The sequence below is a fragment of the Oratosquilla oratoria genome, chromosome 6 (assembly GCF_046742065.1).
Source record: "Oratosquilla oratoria isolate Oo_2021 chromosome 6, ASM4674206v1, whole genome shotgun sequence".
Taxonomy (NCBI): Eukaryota; Metazoa; Arthropoda; class Malacostraca; order Stomatopoda; family Squillidae; genus Oratosquilla; species Oratosquilla oratoria.
Genome location: NC_134782.1, coordinates 62,437,322 through 62,455,725, shown reverse-complemented (window position 1 = coordinate 62,455,725; position 18,404 = coordinate 62,437,322). Strand labels below are relative to the sequence as shown.

The window sequence follows — 18,404 nt, the reverse complement described above, 5'->3', positions numbered from 1 at the left end:
CTGTATGGGTACCCCATATAGTTCCCAAAGTACCAGCTGCAAACTACTGAGGGAATTATACCACACAATAACATTCAGTCAATACCCCCAAATAAGTATAAGCCTCCTACCCATGTTAAAGCTATTTTCATGTGATAGGGTCTTCACTATGAATGAAAAAGTTCATCATATTACAAAAATTACCTGTAGAGATAGTGGCCTCTAGTTGCAGTCAAAATCAAAATGGCTATATCCTCTCGCCATGTTGTCTGGAAAAATGGTAATTTACAGAAGGCAAATATATACATTCCACCTATTTTGTTTAACATTAAGTGTAATAATCACTCATATATTTAACTTGTTTTAGAGCTTTTTTTTATCAAATTACCTGTTTAGGAGTCTCCACTAGAACAAATGGATCTTTGCATGAACAGAAGGACCCGTAGCCATCATACATGTCACAGAAGACACGACGTTTATCCCAAAGTTCACCAAGAGGCCATTCAGGACAAAAACGCTCTGGAATCAATTAGATGATATGCTATATGTGAAAACTGTGCAGCAGGAATCTGCAATGTATTCATCTGGTTGAGCGTTACAAGAGTATGACAATCGTGTGTTCTATTTTGTATTTTACAACTTGAAATATGATTCGTTTTGAACAAAGAATTATCTTGGTATAGATATCCTTACATATGACTATATAGTCAAATACCTTGACTTATATAGGAAAAATATATATTGAATCTATAGAATACATTCATTATCTTAGTAGTTTTACTATAATTATAGATTGAGGCACCCCACTCCACCATCAATGGTATAGCTAATAGGGGAGCAACCACTTTCCCCAAGCACATCTTTAGAAATTGGCACCTTTTCAACAATTCAACAATTCAAAGGCCTGTACAAAGAAATAATAAACACTAGAAGTAAGTCAAATTTGTGTATTAAGAAACTGAGCACCCAAACTGTACTTTAATAAATACAAAATTAAAATATATAATACATACATACATATACCAAAGGCTTTTTCCCAGTTACAAAGGAGGTAGCCAAAAACAAAGGCATAAAATCCACTCCCACCCATTCCATCCCCACATACTACACTCCCATCCACCCCCCTCCCTTCCTCTTATCTTGGCTCTTCCTGGATGATGAGTCATCCCTGCATCTCCTTCACTGCCCTGGGTCAGAGGCAGTGTTGCAAGACACAACACATTCACAAATAGGCTGCTTCATTTAATCATTTAATCCATCCCCTCATTCAGAAAAAGAGAAGGGGAGAAATCCCTTCAGGCTGCGTCAGATTATTTCTCACACATACTCCCTCAACCCCCATCCCCCACCCACTCCCTTTCATGCATCACAGCATCATCCACACACAACCACCCTCCACTCACCCCCATTCTTTGTCCTCTACTGTCCTTCCCCAACAGACACTCCTCCCTTTCCCAAAGCCCCTTTTACCCCATTCATCCATTTCATCCTTGGTCACCCCCTCATGTTTACTCCATCCACCTCTCCCTTCCATCTCTACTACCAATCTCTCTTCACTCATTCTTTCCATGTGTCCAAACCATCCCAGTACTCTTTCATCAACCCCATCTCCCAACTCTCTTTCCACCCCTGTTCTCCTCCTCACCTCCTCGTTTCTCATTCCATCTAGCCTAATAACCCCTATCTCAGGCATCTCATCTCACACACACACACGACAGTCGAAGTGACAGCGAAGATTGGAACTCCAGAAAAAAGCATAAATTTTCGTGGATATCAACAAGGGAGCACCTTTTTGTATTTATAAGAAAGGGGAAAGCTCATGGTGTAGTGGGAAGGCGATGAAAAAGGAGAAGGGGAGGGATTACTGAGGAGAATGGGAGAAAATGAGGGAGGAGAAGACTGGGTCCAGGAGGCCAGGCGCCTTGTAAACAAACTGGGTCCGGATGATTTTGGTGAAGAAGAAGGGATTAGCAACAATGTAAAGATTAGAAATATAGATAAGAGCAGCACAATGAAAGGTGAAGACAATAATTTCCATGGATTTAATGAGGAGGGGATACCAACCTCCCCCAATTAGCAAGCCTAGAGGAAAAACTTGAGAAAATGACCAAACATTGGGAGAGTAGGTTTGGTCAACTTACACAGATTGTGCAGAGAGTTGAAAAAATGGAAGAATTAGAGAAGGTAAACAAACACCTAACTAAAGAAATAGAAGAATTAAAAAGACAGTTAAAAGAAGTAAAAGATGAGAATGAGAAATTAAAGAGGAATAATAAAGAGAATAAGGAGCCCATAGCAAAAGAAGCATAGGGTTGGAAGAAAATCCAAGAGAACAACAAAATTGTATTTAATGATATAGTGACACAACAGATTAAAGAACAATCTGAAAACACAGTTATTAAAGTGATGAGGGAGAAGGAGAATATAGTAAGAGACTTAGCAGATAAAAAGAAGTGTATAATTATATTAGGGATGGAAGAGAAGTATAATCTTAATAGGACTACAAGAATAAAGGAGGAAAAGGAAAAAGTAAATAATATATTAGAAGTAGTTCAAGAAGATAAACCTGAAATAGGAAAACAAATTGAAGAAATATATGGGCTCGGGAAATATAATACAGATAAGACCAGACCAATTAAGGTTAAATTCAGGTCACAAAAGACAGCAAACAGGGAAACTAGCAAACAGTGAGCAACATAAAAAGGAATGGATAAAAAGAGAAATGAATAAAGAGGAAAGAGAGGATGAGAAATTAAAAAGACTGGAAGCTAAAGAAAAAAACGAGAAAAGAACAGAGACAGAAAAAGATAAATTCTATTGGAGAGTAGTGAATATGAAAGTGAGGAAATGGTTCATAGCAGAGAAAAACGGAAGAGAAACAGGAAACACAATGGAAGTAGCAGAAAATTAAAAGTGTCTTACACAAATATAGATGGATTAATAACAGGCTTCAGTGAACTGAATGATTACCTGAAGGAAAAGCCGGACATAATGGGAATTGTAGAGACAAAACTGAAAGGTCCACTACCACCCAACAGTGTAGGACATGGAGCATATAATTGTTGGATTAGAAACAGAGTTAAAACAAGGGGGTGGAGTTATGTTCCTGACTAAGAAGGATATAAATGTGAGGAATGTCACATATGGAAAGAATAGTGTAGAGATGATTACAATGGAAGTGGAAGAAAAGGATAAGAAGAGCAGAAAGTTTGTAATAATTTATGTGCCTCCTAAAACGGCTTCGTGGGAACAGAGAGAACACAAAAATATGTTAGAAGACACCAGGATATCACCAAGTAAGATAATGGAAGATGGAGGACGAATAATTATAGTGGGTGACTTTAATTGTAAAGAAATCTGCTGGGAAGAGATGACAGTGAAGGGTGGAGATGACCTATGGGGAAATGTATTACTTAATATGATTATTGAACATACAATGACGCAATGGATACAAGAGAATACTAGGTATAGAAAGAGGAAGAACTATCGAGACTGGACCTAATAATCACATCAGAACCTGAAAGAGTGGACAAGATCAAACATAAAACACCAATAAGTAAAAGTGACCACATATTGGTTGAACTGGAACTAAACGAGGAAAAATACATAAAAAATAAAAAAACAATATAGAAAGGGAAGATTAATGTATGAAAAAACAAACTTTGGCAAAATGAAAGAATTCTTTCAAAAAGCTGACTGGGAAAGAATACACAAGGAAGAAACAACAGTTGAAGAGAAATGGAGTATTTTGACAAAAATTTATAAAGAAGGAGTGGAAAAGTATGTGCCAAGACAAAAGCAAGAAAAAGGATATGTAAAGTGCTGGTATAACAAAAGATGTAGGGAGTTAAAAGACAAAAGGGATAAAGCTTGGATAAAATGGAAAAAAGACAAAAGACCTGAAAAATGGAAAATATATACTAGTTATAGAAATGAATATGTACAAGTGCGCAGAGAAGAAAAGATAAAATACGAAAAAGATGTCATAGAAAAATGTAAAGATCAACCAAAATTATTTTACAGATTTGTAAATAATAAATTGAAAAGCAAACAAGAATTAGAGAAACTATGACAAGGAGGAGTCGAATACACAGAGGAAATAAAGAATGGCAGAAATTATGAATAAGCATTTTAAATCAGTGTTTACAAGGGAGAACATACAACCTAGAGATATCGAATGGGAGGAGAAAGTTCCCCCTATGAAAGAGATAGATGTATCAAGAAATGAAATAATGAAGCAGTTGAATAATCTTGATGTCAGGAAATCGCATGGACCGGATGAAATGGCAAACTGGATTTTGAAAGAATGCAGGAATGAACTAACAGACAAAATACATAGCCTAATAAACAGTTCCTTGAAAGAGGGAAAAGTTCCAGAAGATTGGAAAAGAGCAAATATAATACCTATATATAAATGGTGAAACAAAGAAGACCCTACTAACTATGGACCGGTCTCCCTTACAAGTACGATAGCTAAAATCTGTGTAAGAATGATCAAAACGAGATGGGTAAAACATTTGGAAAAAAACAACGCACTAAATCAAAGACAATTTGGATTTAGACAAGGACTATCATGCGTCACAAACTTAATTTGTTTCTATTCAAGGCTAACAGATATAATACAAGAAAGAGATGGATGGGCTGATTGTGCATTTCTAGACCTGAAAAAAGCTTTTGATAAGGTGCCACATAAGAAGTTACTTAAGAAATTAGAAACTGCAGGAGGAATACAGGACAAACTACTGAAGTGGATGGAAGATTTCTTGCATGAAAGAAAAATGAGAGTGGTGATAAGAGACAAACACTCTAATTGGGATGAAGTGATAAGTGGTGTTCCACAAGGAACAGTTCTGGCCCCAATAATGTTTGCTATATATATTAATGATATGGATGAAGGAATTGAAAGTTATATGAGCTTCTTTGTGGATGATGCAAAATTGTTGAAAAAAGTGAACACTGAAGAAGATTGTGAGTCGCTACAGAGTGATCTCGATAAAGTATGGGAATGGAGTAGGAAATGGGAGATGGAGTTCAATATCAAGAAATGTAGTATAATGGAATTTGGATCATATAAATTGGAAGAAGAAGAATTAAAAAAGTAGAAAATGAGAAGGACCTGGGAGTCATTATTATGAATAAAATGTCCCCTGAGAAGCATATAAACAAAATTTTTGGAGAAACTTATAATCTAATAAGAACAAACAAAGTGGCTTTTACATAACTGTACAAAGAAATGGTGAAAAAAATACTAGTTACTTTGATAAGACCAAAATTGAAATATGCAGCGACGATGTGGTCACCAAGTACAAAAAAATGTATAATGAAACTTGAAAGAATACAAAGAGCAATTACAGAACTAGCACCAACACTCTCAGAACTACCACATGAAGAGAGACTAACAAAACTTGAACTACAGACATTAGAACAAAGAAGAGAGAGAGGAGACTTGATAAATATCTATAGAATCATGAAAGGCATAGAAACTATTGATAGAGAGGATCTAATAAAATGGGATAGTAGAAATACAAGAGGACATGGAAAGAAAAATCAAGAAAGACAGTTATAGAAGGGACCTGAAAAAGAACAGCTTTCCCCACAGAGTAATAGACTTCTGGAACAAGTTGAATGAAAAAGTGGTGTGTGCAAAAACAATTCATGAATTTAAAACAGTTTAGATAAAATGAGATATGAAAACGGGACATCATGAGCATAGCTCCCCTTCCTGTAAAATACAACTAGGTAAATACAACTAGGTAAATGCATTCAAACTTTTCTTTAACCATCTCCAATCCCTGACCCATTACCCTTACATCCACCTCTTGCACCACCCCATCCATGTATAAATTGAACAGCCAAGGTGACATAACACATCCCTGGTGAAATCCCACCTTTACGTCAAACCACCCACTTCTGATTCTAACACAGGCTCTACTACTCTCGTAAGAACTCTTGACTGCTATCAACAGCTTTCCTTCTATCCCACATATCTGCAATACCTCCCACAGTGCCTTCCTGTCTACCCTGTCATAAGCATTTTCCAAATCCATAAAGGCCAAAAAAAAAAAAAAAAAAGATCCTCACCTTTTCTTAAATCCCTCTTACACATCTCTCCCATCACAAAAATCTGATCCACACAACCCCTACCTGTCTCAAACCCATACTGTTCCTCATCAATTACTCCCTCTGTTCCTCTTCTAATCCTCTCAATCAAAACCCTCCCATGAACCTTCCCAATTAAAATAAACAAACTGATCCCTCTGAAAATACTATACTCATACGTGTCCCCTTTTCCCTTGTAAAGTGGAACTATACAGGCACTCCTCCAGTCCTCTGGCACTCCACCCTCCCCAAAACAAACATTAAATAACCTCACCAGCCGGTCTACCACCACTGCACCTCCCTCCCCTAGACATTTTGCATGACATCCATTCAAACCAGGTGCCCCATCTGCTCTCATCATCCCAAAAACTGCCTTCATCTAATCTCTCCTTATTTCTCTTCCACCCTCCCCACCCACCACCATCACCTTCTTAGTGCCCTCCACCACAACCACCCCTCCCTCCCCATCCTCCTTTACATACACCAACTCCCTAAAATGCTCTGCCTATCTTCCTCTTACTGCAGTCTCTTCCATTATCATCTCTCCATCTGGACCTTTTTCCTTTTCTTCTCTACTTGATTCGCCTCCTCTTCCTCTCTTAATTTCTTTCGAAAACATCTTTTTATTACTTTCAATTTTTTTTGTCATACTCTTACTCCATTTCATATCTGCTCTCCTCTTTGCCTCCATTATCTTGTGCTTTACTTCTCTTTTCTTTGTATCTCTCATATGATTTTCTCATCCTATTTTATAACCAATCTGTGAATGCTCACTTCTTCTCTTCTACAACCTTCTTTGCTTTTTCATCCCACCTCTCACTACCCTTCCTTCTATTTCCTTCCGTCCTCCTTGTCCCATACACCATCTTTGCACACCTTATGACTCCCTCCTTGAACCATCCCCATTCCTCCTCCACTCCTAGTTCTACTCTATCCTTCACTCCCTCCCACTCCTCTCTCAGCTTCTTGTATTCCTTCTCCTTTTCTTTCTCACATAAGCAATTTACTTTAAGCACCTTCCTACTTTCTGTATAATATGCAAGTTATTATTATTATTATTTTTTTTTTTTTTTGTATGTGTTACAACACCTTTTTTAATATGCTTGCTCCCCCTAACTTTACAGCCCCTGGCCACCATGATAGGAAATTTTCCTCTTTGTCCATAGATCAGTTCTGTGCCCAAAAGGATGCAATGTTAATGCTGACCTCTAACAACATAAATGGAAGTTGAATCCTCTAAATGGATGATAATGATTGTTGCCTTGAGTTTAAGTGACTGTAAACCCACAGCTCCATAGTAACCAGCAATAGTCTTGGGACCCTCCCACAGATCTATCTAGGAAGAAACTCGAGACTGTTGTCTGTGTTGTATTACTGCGAGACTGTTCCTGTAACTGGCTGAAAGTAACAGGAAGGAAGCAGTTGCCAATTGTTAGCTCTCCCCATATGAAAAGGCAAGAAATACAGTTGAAGCTGATAGACATGGGGTTGACATATTTTGAAAATGAGGAACAGGGAAGTGATTCTCTCTGTCATTCATCTTGCAGGACCACTACTAACAGGTACCTGTTATTGGTTCCTCCTCTAAAAGGATCCTGCAGTGAACTAACTCTGTTCTATGCTAATTTGATGTTTCTAATTGCCTGAGTCTAATATTAACATGACTTCATAGGTGTAGGAGTTTTTATTGTGAGAGCTGGCAACTGCAAGCCACACTCGTAGACGCTGCCTCAAGCACGGGTAGTTTGTTACCCGCCAACCGGCCTTCTGTAAGCTGGTTAAAATAAAACCTTAACATGGCGCATTAATGATCCTTCCTACGCCTCTACGATGACCACCCCGAGACGCCCTAGGCTCCTTGTCGCATTAGGTAGACGGAGGGAAGGAGCAAGCCTCCTCGCACAGGCTCAGACGCTCTTACTGTCCCAGCAGGGAGCCAAAGCGGCTTTGCAGCGAGACATGGCGGCGATGGGGACACTAAGACGCAAGGCCCTTAGCACGGCTGGATTGGAGAAGTGCGACCTGGACATGACTGCAGCCGACTTCAGGTCGTGGCGTCGGTCCTTGAAGGATTGGATCGAGCTTAACGCTATCGGTGACGGTGACCCCGCGCGCTACACCCGGCTTTTATGTGCCCAAAGGCTGCAAAAGTCGCTCGACGCCAGGTTCCCCAAGGCTCATTGGGACACCCTTCCCGCTGCCGAGGCCTGGAGAACGTCAGCAAGTTAGTGTTGCGTGCGGCGAACCAGGCAGTACAGTGGTCGGACTTCTTTAGTGTCAAGCAGGCCTTGGGGGAGTCAGTGGGCGATTACTTCACGAAGTGCTTCCAGATGGTGTTAGATTATGCTTTTCAGTACCCAAGTTGTGACGCAAGTTTAAGTGAATATATGTTAGTGCGGAAGCTCATTGCTGGGTTGCGTGAACCAGCCTTAAGACGCGAGGTGTTACAGTGCTACGCTCAATTCAAAGCCATCGACAGCCTCAGATCTTATTGCGTGGCATTTGAAGCAGCTCAGAGGGACGCGCATGATTTCCCGCTAAACTGCCATCCCGAGCCTGCCGCTGGTGACGTCATGCACGACGCTGCGAGTGACGACAACGTCATCGCTGCTGCTGGTCCTGGGAAAGCCCTCCACCACCCTTGTTGGCACTGCGGTGACCGACACCAGCCCGGTAGGGCAGCTTGGTCGGCAGCAAATGCCACGTGTCTTGCTTGTGGAAAGCTGGGCCACTTCCAGAAAGTGTGCAAAAGGGGGAAAGAAGCCTACGAAGAAGGACGCGGTGGCCAGTGCTGTGGTAGCGACCGCCGGGGTGATGAGCCAGCCACGGCTTCAGGTCATCATCTCCGGGCCGGAGGGCGACACACAGCACTCCACCACAGCCATCGAAGATACAAGCGCGCAGGCATGTGTAACGGGACCCAAGCTGTTGAAAGCTCTGAGCCTCTCGCCCAGGCAACTTAAGGGACGCACTGGCCTGCGCGACCTCGCCAACATTAACCTACCAACCTTGGGAACTATAACCTGCCACTTTAGCATCCCTGGCCACTCCACCCAGCAGGAGGTGTACTTCGTACGGCCTGTGCGGCAGTTCTATCTGTCTCTCGCCGCCTGTAAGGATCTGGGCCTGATACATGAAGGCTTTCTGCACCCGCCACTACCGACCATAGCGAGCGTGGGCGGGGGGTGGCAGCGACAGCCCGGGTCCGCCACCCAGACCAGCAACCATACCTTTCTCTCCTCTCGAGGAAAACATGCCGAGGCTACAGGAATGGCTGCTCGGCCATTTCTCGACGTCGTCCTTCGACACCGACCGGTACCCGCTGCCGATCATGGCAGGGCCCCCTCATCATATCCACCTGTCACCCGACGCTGTCTCTTATGCCTGCCACACTCTCGCCTCCGTCCCAAAACATTGGAAACCGGAGGTCAAAGGACAGCTGGATGAGGACGTCCAGAGAGGCGTAATCCGTCCTGTCCTCGCGGGAGAGGCCACAGAGGGGTGTGCCAGAATGGTCGTGGTGGTGAAAAAGTCTGGTAAGCCGCACCGCACGGTCAACTTTCAGAAACTCAACGCATGCTGCCTGCGGGAGACTCACCACACCTCTGCCCCGTTTGACATGGCCTCTGGGGTCCCGGCACACTCCTACAAAATCGTGGCAGACGCGCACTGGGGGTCCCACCAGGTGGAACTGGACGGGGAGAGCAGGCGCCTCACTACATTTATCACACCGTGGGGCAGGTACCAGTATTGCCGGACGCCCATGGGACACTGCGCAGCGGGGGATGCATACACTAAAAGATTCGACGACGCCATCATCAACCTGCCGCGGAAATACAAGACACACTCCTCTATGACGCAGGCATAGAGGAAGCCTTCTGGCACGCCTACGACTTTTTGGAGGTATGTGCCAAGGCTGGAGTGACACTAAAGTCGGAGAATTTTTGCTTCTGCCAGAGGGAGGTTGACTTCGCAGGCTACCACTTGGATTGGGACACATACAAACCGACTACAGAGCGCCTTACTGCCATCAGGGACTTTGAGATGCCAGAAAAACCGTCCATCACAAACGTGCGCTCCTGGTTTGGCTTTGTGAACCAACTGGCGCCATTCCTGGCCACTGCCCCTCTTATGGCGCCCTTCAGGGATCTGCTGAAGAAGCCAGCAGGTAAGGTCGTCTATTGGGACGAGTGTCTCCAGAATAGGTTCACACAGACCAAAGAGATCATCTGCCAGCTAGCCAAACAGGAATTAGCATACTACGACATAACCCGACCTACCATCGCCATCACGGACTGGTGCAAGGACGGCATTGGGTTCGTGGTGATGCAGCAGTACTGCTCATGCCCGCCAGCCACTGCTCCACACTGCTGCAAGGGAGGCTAGCGCCTGGCATTATGCGGTAGCTGGCACCTTACCCCGGCCGAGATGGGATATGCGCCTGTGGAGGGGGAGGCTTTGGCAGTAGCGTGGTGCCTGCGTAAACCCCGGCTTTTCCTCCTGGGGTGCCCCAACCTGGTTATCGCCACAGACCACCGGCCCCTAGTTAGGCTCTTTGGCGACAAGGACCACAAGGACATCACCAACCCACGGCTGTTCCGGCTGAAGGAGCAGACCCTGCAGTACAGGTTCACCATGCGCTTTCTGCCGGGAAGACACAACGCAGCAGCCGACTTCCTATCCAGGTATCTCGTGGCTAAGTCTAATCCGGACGAGGTGGATGAAAAGCAAGACGTCGCTATCGCCGCAGCTATGTCAACAGCTACTGTAGCCGCCATTGACCTGAGTGGGTGCGCCACCATCGACGAAGAAATGGTGATGCAAACGGCCCTTGAGGACCACACCTACCAGTCACTGGTGTCAAGAGTGAGCAGCGGCAACTGGGAGTCCCACAGGTCACGGGAGCCTGCCTGCCTGCGGCCCTTCTGCGGTGTACAAGACAGACTGGCAGTGTCCCGTGGCCTAATCACCTATACCTATGATCAGGGATGTGTGCGGCTTGTCATCCCTGAGGCTCTGCGACAACGAGTGGCAGCTAGCCTTCACGCCAGCCATCAGGGCCTCGACTCCATGCTAAGAAGGGCCAGACAGACGGTGTACTGGCCTGGAATGGAGGGTGACCTGCAGCATCACAGGGCCACATGTAACTCCTGCAACGCCAACGCGCCGTCACAACCACCTGAGCCCCTCATTCTCACTCCATCCCCCGATTACCCCTTTCAGCAGACGGTGGCAGACCTCTTCCAGCTGGCAGGTCAAACATACCTAGTCTACGCCGACCGACTCACTGGTTGGCTAGAGGTTGCGCACCTACCCTCGGGTGCCACGTCCAGCGAAATCATGAAGCACCTAAGGCACTATTTCACCAGATGGGGGGCCCCAGAACAACCCTCTATTGACGGAGGTACGAACCTAGTGAGTGGGGAAATGACCGCTTTCCTCAGGAGATGGGGCGTCACGACCCGCCTCTCCTCCGCTCAGTACCCTCAGTCCAACGGCCGAGCCGAGGCCGCCGTGAAGACAGCCAAGAGGATTCTGCGAGACAACACAGGGACCAGCGGCAGCCTGGACAACGACAAGGTGTCGCTTACCCTCCAATACCTCAACACCCCACTACGGGAAGGGAACGCATCCCCTGCACAATTGACGACTGGCAGACAGCTACGTGATAGAGTCCCCACGGCCAAACAGAACTGCAGAGTCAATTGTGAGTGGCAGCAGACCCTGGAGGAGAGGGAGACTCAGATGGCGCAACACTATGTAGAGATACGACAGAAGAGCACGGGCCAGCAACGTCGACGGCGCCGCCTGCAGCCGGGAACCCGTGTGTGGGTTCAGGACCAGACTACGAAGGTATGGAGCAAGTCTGGTACCGTAGTCGAAGTCCACCCACACAGCCAGTATACAATGAAGATGGACGGAAGCGGTCGCATCTCACTGCGCACCCGCGGCCACTTGAGAATGGCCGCGCCACCACGGGGGCCATTATCCCCCGGGAGTTCACCCAAGCTGCAACCATCAACCCAGGGGACGCCTCCGCCTGCTTCCCTAAAAAGGGAACGTCCTCAGAGACACAGGTCTCAGCCGAGATGGCTGGACGACTATGTAAAATAGTTGTTTAATTTTGTTCATATTATATGTCACTGGAATTACCATCTATATTGTTATGTTCGATGCAGTCAGATTGTCAAGGTATTTGATTTGTTTTGTTTTCCCTCACAATCTTGAGGGGGAGATGTAGGAGTTTTTATTGTGAGAGCGTGCAACTGCGAGCCACGCTCGTAGACGCTGCCCCAAGCGCGGGTAGTTCGTTACCCGCCAACCGGCCTTCTGTAAGCTGGTTAAAATAAAACCCTAACAATAGGCCACTCAGAGTAAATTTACTATTCACTGTTAGCTGAGTTAAGTTTAACAATCAATCCATTGCCCCAGGTCTCTCTCTTGTAGGAGACCCATGGCTTCCAGGGAGTGTGTTGGAACTGTATTGTGTCAATTGTTGCGTGGCTCTCTCCTGTTCTGGTTAAGTATGTTGTTATTTGAAAAGTTTCCCAGTTTGCTCAAGAAAGAAAACATGGAGGTTTATTTACCTAATTGTAATGAACAGGAAAGGAGTAATATTCGGTGAATTCCGTCTCCTATATTCCATTTTTTTTTTTTTTTTTTTTTTTTTTTTTTTTTTTTTTTTTTTTTTTATCAAACCTAGCCCCAAATTCATGTACGTTTCCAACTTAATCTATATCCTTGATTTCTGATTATCATATTTAGAACTAAATTCGTGTATTGTTTCAGCTTGGGCTCTATCACCTTCTAAGCGATTCCATGTATATGGAAAACGATTTCTTCAAATCCTTTAGACATATGGTCTTTCTTAATTTGCTTGCATGACCTGTTAGAGCCCTCCCATCTTTAATCAGAAGATCTCTCCTGTCAATGCAATCTATCCCCTATAGTGACCTATATACTGTAATCATATTACCTCTTTCTCTTCAATCTTTCAAAATTGGCAGACCTAGTGCTTTTGGTCTTTCCTCATATGTTTTATCTGCAAGGCTGGGGACCAGTTTGGTTACTGGCATTTGTATTCTGTCAATGTTGCTTATATCCTCCACATTGTGTAGGGACCTACTGATGCATATTCCAATCTTGACAGATCATTTTTTGATAAGCTTTTTTTCATAATCTCTTCATCCATATAGTGAAACACCACTTTAATCTTCTGCAGTAGTCTGTATATCTCTCCCACAATCCTGCTGATATGTCTGTCAGGTGACAGGTTGTCTTTTATCAACACTCCAAACTCTTTTTCCTCTTTTGCTTTTGTAATGGGTTCACTTCCCAAGGAATATTCTAAGGATGGTTATTTACCACTATTGCCCATTTCCACTATTTTGCATTTTTTTATATTGTACTTAATTTCCCATTCTTGTTTCCATGCAAAAATAGTGTCTAGATCTTTTTGCAATAGTCCACTGTCCTCCTTGTTTTTCATTCTTATCATAATTTTTGTGTCATCTACAAACATATTGGCATAGCTTGTAGTTCCTTCCATCATGTTATTGACAGACAAGAAATATTATTGATGCAAGCATTGAACCTTATGGAACTACACTCATTACAGCTCTCTATCTTAAAATCTTATCCTTTATTACTGTCCTCATGCATCTTTCCTTCAAAAAAATTTCATCCATTCAAGCAGTTTGCCTCTCAATCCTCCAATGTGCTCTAATTTCCATATAAGTTGACTGTGAGGTACTTTATCAAATACTTTCTCTAATTCTCTAGGTCACAGCACAGTCTACCCACCCCTCTCTCTTTTGCAGTGCATCAATCACTCTTAAGTAAAAGCTTAGAAGGTTCAACACCTGGATGGGGAAATGATCAAGAAAATATTACAAACAATGATAAGGCCAAAACTGGAATATGCAGCTGATATGGTCACCCAGTACAAAAAAGAATATAAAAAATTAGAAAGAATACAAAGAGCAACGACAAACATGGTCCCAACACTTTCAAACCTGACATATGAACAAAGACTGGCCAAACTGGAATTGACAACTCTGGAACAAAGAAGAAAAAGAGGGGACCTACTAACCATCAACAGAATTATGAAAGGAAAAGAATGCCTTCATAGAGAAGACTTATTAAAGTGGGACAGAGGAAAAACAAGAGGACATGCAATGAAACTCAAAAAGGATAACTACAGAAGAGACCTGAAAAAGAACAGCTTCCCACACAGAGTGATAGATATATGGAATAAATTAGATGAAAAAATAGTGTATGCAAACACAATACAAGAATTTAAGAACAAACTTGATCTTGCGAGATACAAAAATGGGTCACCATGAGCATAGCTCCCTTTTCTGTATAATAAAACTAGGTAAATACACACAACCTTCCAAATCTGAAGCCAAACTGAATGTCTGTCAAAATGTTCATCTTTTAAAGATATTTGGTCCATTGATTTTTCACAATCCTTTGACATAATTGAATGGAAACCTATGAGGGGTGTGAGGAGAAACGGGAAGTGATCACTATGGTGTAGGTCTGGCATTAGTGATCATCTATAGTAAGAGATCTGGTGTGCATAGATAGGCCAATGGATAAATCATAGTTTAAAGGTGAAAGATTGTACATTGGTTTGTGTTGTATGATAGGGAATGGATTATTAGAGGAGAGGATACTAGTTTGGAATATGTGTCAGTAAAGCAGAATCCCCACCTGAAGAAAAACATATGGAAACTGAAAGGGTTTCAAAGGGCAATCACCTGTGCTAAATTATAAATATATTAACAAATCATTGAATAAATAAATCCATAAATGAAATTAAAATAAAAAGGCACTACAGCATCTAACTTGGGTGTTTTACCTAAAAAAAAAAAAAATTCAATTTGTATTTTATTATACCAAGCTACTAGTGTTGCACTCATGATTAAGAAATTATTTTTCTAAGGAACAACATTCAAAATAAAAAAAAGATAATCAAATGCTGATACCCAAACACTTTTGGATAGCACTTACCATCACCAGAAGGAGTTAGGCCAAAAGTAATTCTTAAGGACTGAGGAAGGCTCTGCAGTAACTTCATGTTGGGCACAAATCCCTCAACCAGTGTGGGTCCCCCTGCTACCCATGCCCATGCCCAGCAATCCCGGAAATTCATGAAGGGAACTGCCCAGGAACCCATGGACTTCAGAATTTCCCTTGAGGACTTTTCAAGATGAATTGAGGCATCATGCTGAAAAGAAGTGCAGGTCTAAATAAAGAATAATTCCTTATCAAGTCTTACCTCATGCTTCAATTTAGAAGTTAGGGGCATCATTTGAAAAGTTGACACAACCTGAGGATGCCCAGGATATCCCACTTGTTGGGTGAATATATTTTTGTTTATACCTTAATTGCCTCAAGTGACAACTCATATCTACTCCTAAGGTTCCTCACCTATAAAGACAAGTTTGTATGTGTAATCCACTTCAATTTTACTGTGTCATCCTGGATTAGTGGGGGTCATCTAGAAAAGTTAGTGCTGCCTGGGGCTCAAACTCAGGACCTCCTGCTTGCTATTTCTTCATTGTTTCTACACCTGGTATTTTCCTTTACCTATTGAATCAATGTGTATTCAATGGTCATCCAGTAGAATATTTCCCCAAAGGTCTTCTCCACCTTTCACCATCATTTTTTCCCAACATATTTCTTTTGAATTAAAGTCATCTATAATTACTATGTTTCCTCCTTCTTTCAGTAATTCAATTAATGCATTCTTTGTGTACTTACCTAATTATAATAAACAGGAAATGAGATATGTTCATGGTATCCCAACTCTTTTTCTCCATGATCAAATTTAGCTTTACATTTGTTTATGGTTTTAAACTGGGCTAGGTCTTCTTTTAGGATATTCCACAAGATGACACATATGTACAGAAAACTATGGTTCCTGATATGCTTCAGGTATGTAGTCATTTTTAATCTGCTCCCTTATGATACCCTCATGTCCCAAACCAAATCTTCTTAGTCAGTTTTATCCACTTCTTCTATTGATCTGTAATTGTATCATCTTTCTCCTCTTTCTTTAGTGATGGCAACTTCAATGATTTTAATGTTTTCCTACTGATCATTCTTCTCTTCCCACAAACAGTGATCATGGTAAAGATGATCCTATTCCTCTGAGAAAGTTCCTTGTGATGAAATATCAGGAAATCAATAACTTATATCAAAGTTTCCTTTACCATCAACATTCAACTTGTCCAAATAAACAGTACATACATACATACATATATCAAAGGCTTTTTTCCCCTACATGGGGGGAAACCAAAAAGAAAAAGGCATAGAAAACACTCCCACCCATTCCATTTCCTATATATTCCACTCCCCTCCACCCTCCTCCCTCCCTCTTATCTTGGCACCTCCTGGATGACAGGTCATCCCTGCATCCTCTCCACTGCCCTGGGTCAGAAGCAGTGTCGCAAGAATATAATCTATATATTCTGATTTAATTCCATACTCAACAGCTTTTATTGTAGTGTGAAAATGACTTTTGCATGACTTACATATGATGCAACTAGGATGATTCGCCCACTCTTCACACTTCTCAGGAAATTCAGGAGCTCTTTATCATTCAAATAGTCAGAAGTTATGAAGAGGGATTGATATGTAGGTAAGTGTGTATGCTGGTTGATGGTCACCACTAGAAGTCCTGCATCGCTTTCCACGACAACATAGTTTCTAGATATAGTAGTATTGGGACTCTTCTTCATCAACTGAAAAAGTTAGATATCATTTGGTTGATACAGATAGCCACTTCCAAGTGTTGTCACTAACATATGCAGCTAAAGTACTGGAACAGCTGGATTATTAAAGTAAGAAATATAATATACTAGAAATTCCCATAGCCCACACTGAGGTAATGACTGCAAAGTTATGTAAAGTCAATACTTCGCAAATTCTTAGATGCATCCCTACAGACCAGAGCTAAACAATATTCATTTATTTCAGTCAGAGACTAATATCTAATTATAGAAGAATGTTGAGACAATTTTTCACTTTTGATGTCTCTCTTAATTCCTGTCCCCCTTAAATCGCTCCTTTACCACTTCCAAGTTTCCACTTCTTCATTTTCCCTTGCTTCAGTGGTGAGAGATAAGAGTACTGCCACTGTATTCCTATGTGTCACAGAAGGTAAATAAATGGAATGTGGTAAGGGGACTGGGAATCCTCCATCTGTAATGATCTCCTATAAAGAGTAGAATCAATGCAAGGCCCTAGTAGTAATAGTAGTAGAAATAGTAATTATAATAGTAAGAGTAGTAAAAGTAATAGTAGCAATAGTAGTAATAGTAAGGGTAGTAATAGTAATATTAGTGGTGGTAGTAGTAATGCTGGTAGTAGTGGTGGTTGTGGTTGTGGTGGTGGTGGTGGTGGTGGTTGTGGTGGTGGTTGTGGTGGTGTATATATACACACACACCAAGGGCTTTCCACCCTATATAAGAGAGACAAGTCAAGTAGTAGTAATGATAATAACAATGATAATAATAATAATAACCTAATGAATGGGGATCCTTTTTCCCCTGACCTTACTGTGACATTGTTGGCACTTATGGCAGCATAGGATATTCCTGCCTCAAGCGTCACCTCAAGGGGCAAATTAGGATTTGCTAAGGCTGGCAGACTCCAGTCAAGGGATACATTAACGGGAACCAGGGTTGGGTCATCTGTAATAAGGTTATATGTCATGTTTAAATAGCATGTGATTGGATGGGTGAATCATTAATTAAATACATTTGCAAGAATAAACCCAGTCCCTCCATATATGGTGAACATTGTACTTAATTCCTATTTTCATACAGCAAAGAAAGTACCACAATTTATAGTGATAAACAAAGCACACATACAACTTTGATAACTGTATTTTCTATACATTAAATGAATATTTGGTAGAACAATTCTATTGTACTTGTGTATTTACCTAATTGCAATATTTAGAGAGATGACACCTTGACGTGGTGGATAGGCTTGAGAATCTTAATGACTACAAAAGCTAAGTCGATAGAGAGAAAATCTCTGCAGGGTCATCCATATTGAACAGGTTTTGTAAGAAAGGTCAGACCAAGAGCTGCTCACATGCACAGTTGCAGGACCCACTGCTAACTGGCATGTCCCTGATGGCGAACAGGGAAACTCCTCATAGATATATGGGGTACCGTCATAATGACGGCGTGGACCATTGGGCACCCTATAGATCTAAGGCTTCACCGAATATAATGAATAAAGTAACACCAGAGAAATATCTCACCAGAAACCAGTTGGCACGGAGGTGAGATTACTGCCAAAGA

At 42.2% G+C, this 18,404-nt stretch overlaps 1 protein-coding gene across 1 annotated transcript in view; it reads right to left on the bottom strand.

Annotated features, from left to right (window-relative positions):
* The window catches only part of LOC143026037 (protein O-linked-mannose beta-1,2-N-acetylglucosaminyltransferase 1-like), a 48,154-nt gene extending 30,349 nt beyond the window's left edge, over positions 1–17,805 (bottom strand). Inside the window, exons 1-5 of the mRNA XM_076186027.1 lie at positions 17,650–17,805; positions 16,623–16,832; positions 15,097–15,313; positions 368–498; positions 184–248 (exon numbers count right to left, since the gene is read on the bottom strand). Coding sequence (XP_076042142.1) covers positions 184–248; positions 368–498; positions 15,097–15,313; positions 16,623–16,832; positions 17,650–17,805 — 779 coding nt within the window. The remainder of the gene's footprint in view (positions 1–183; positions 249–367; positions 499–15,096; positions 15,314–16,622; positions 16,833–17,649) is intronic.
* Positions 17,806–18,404: the final 599 nt, after the last annotated feature.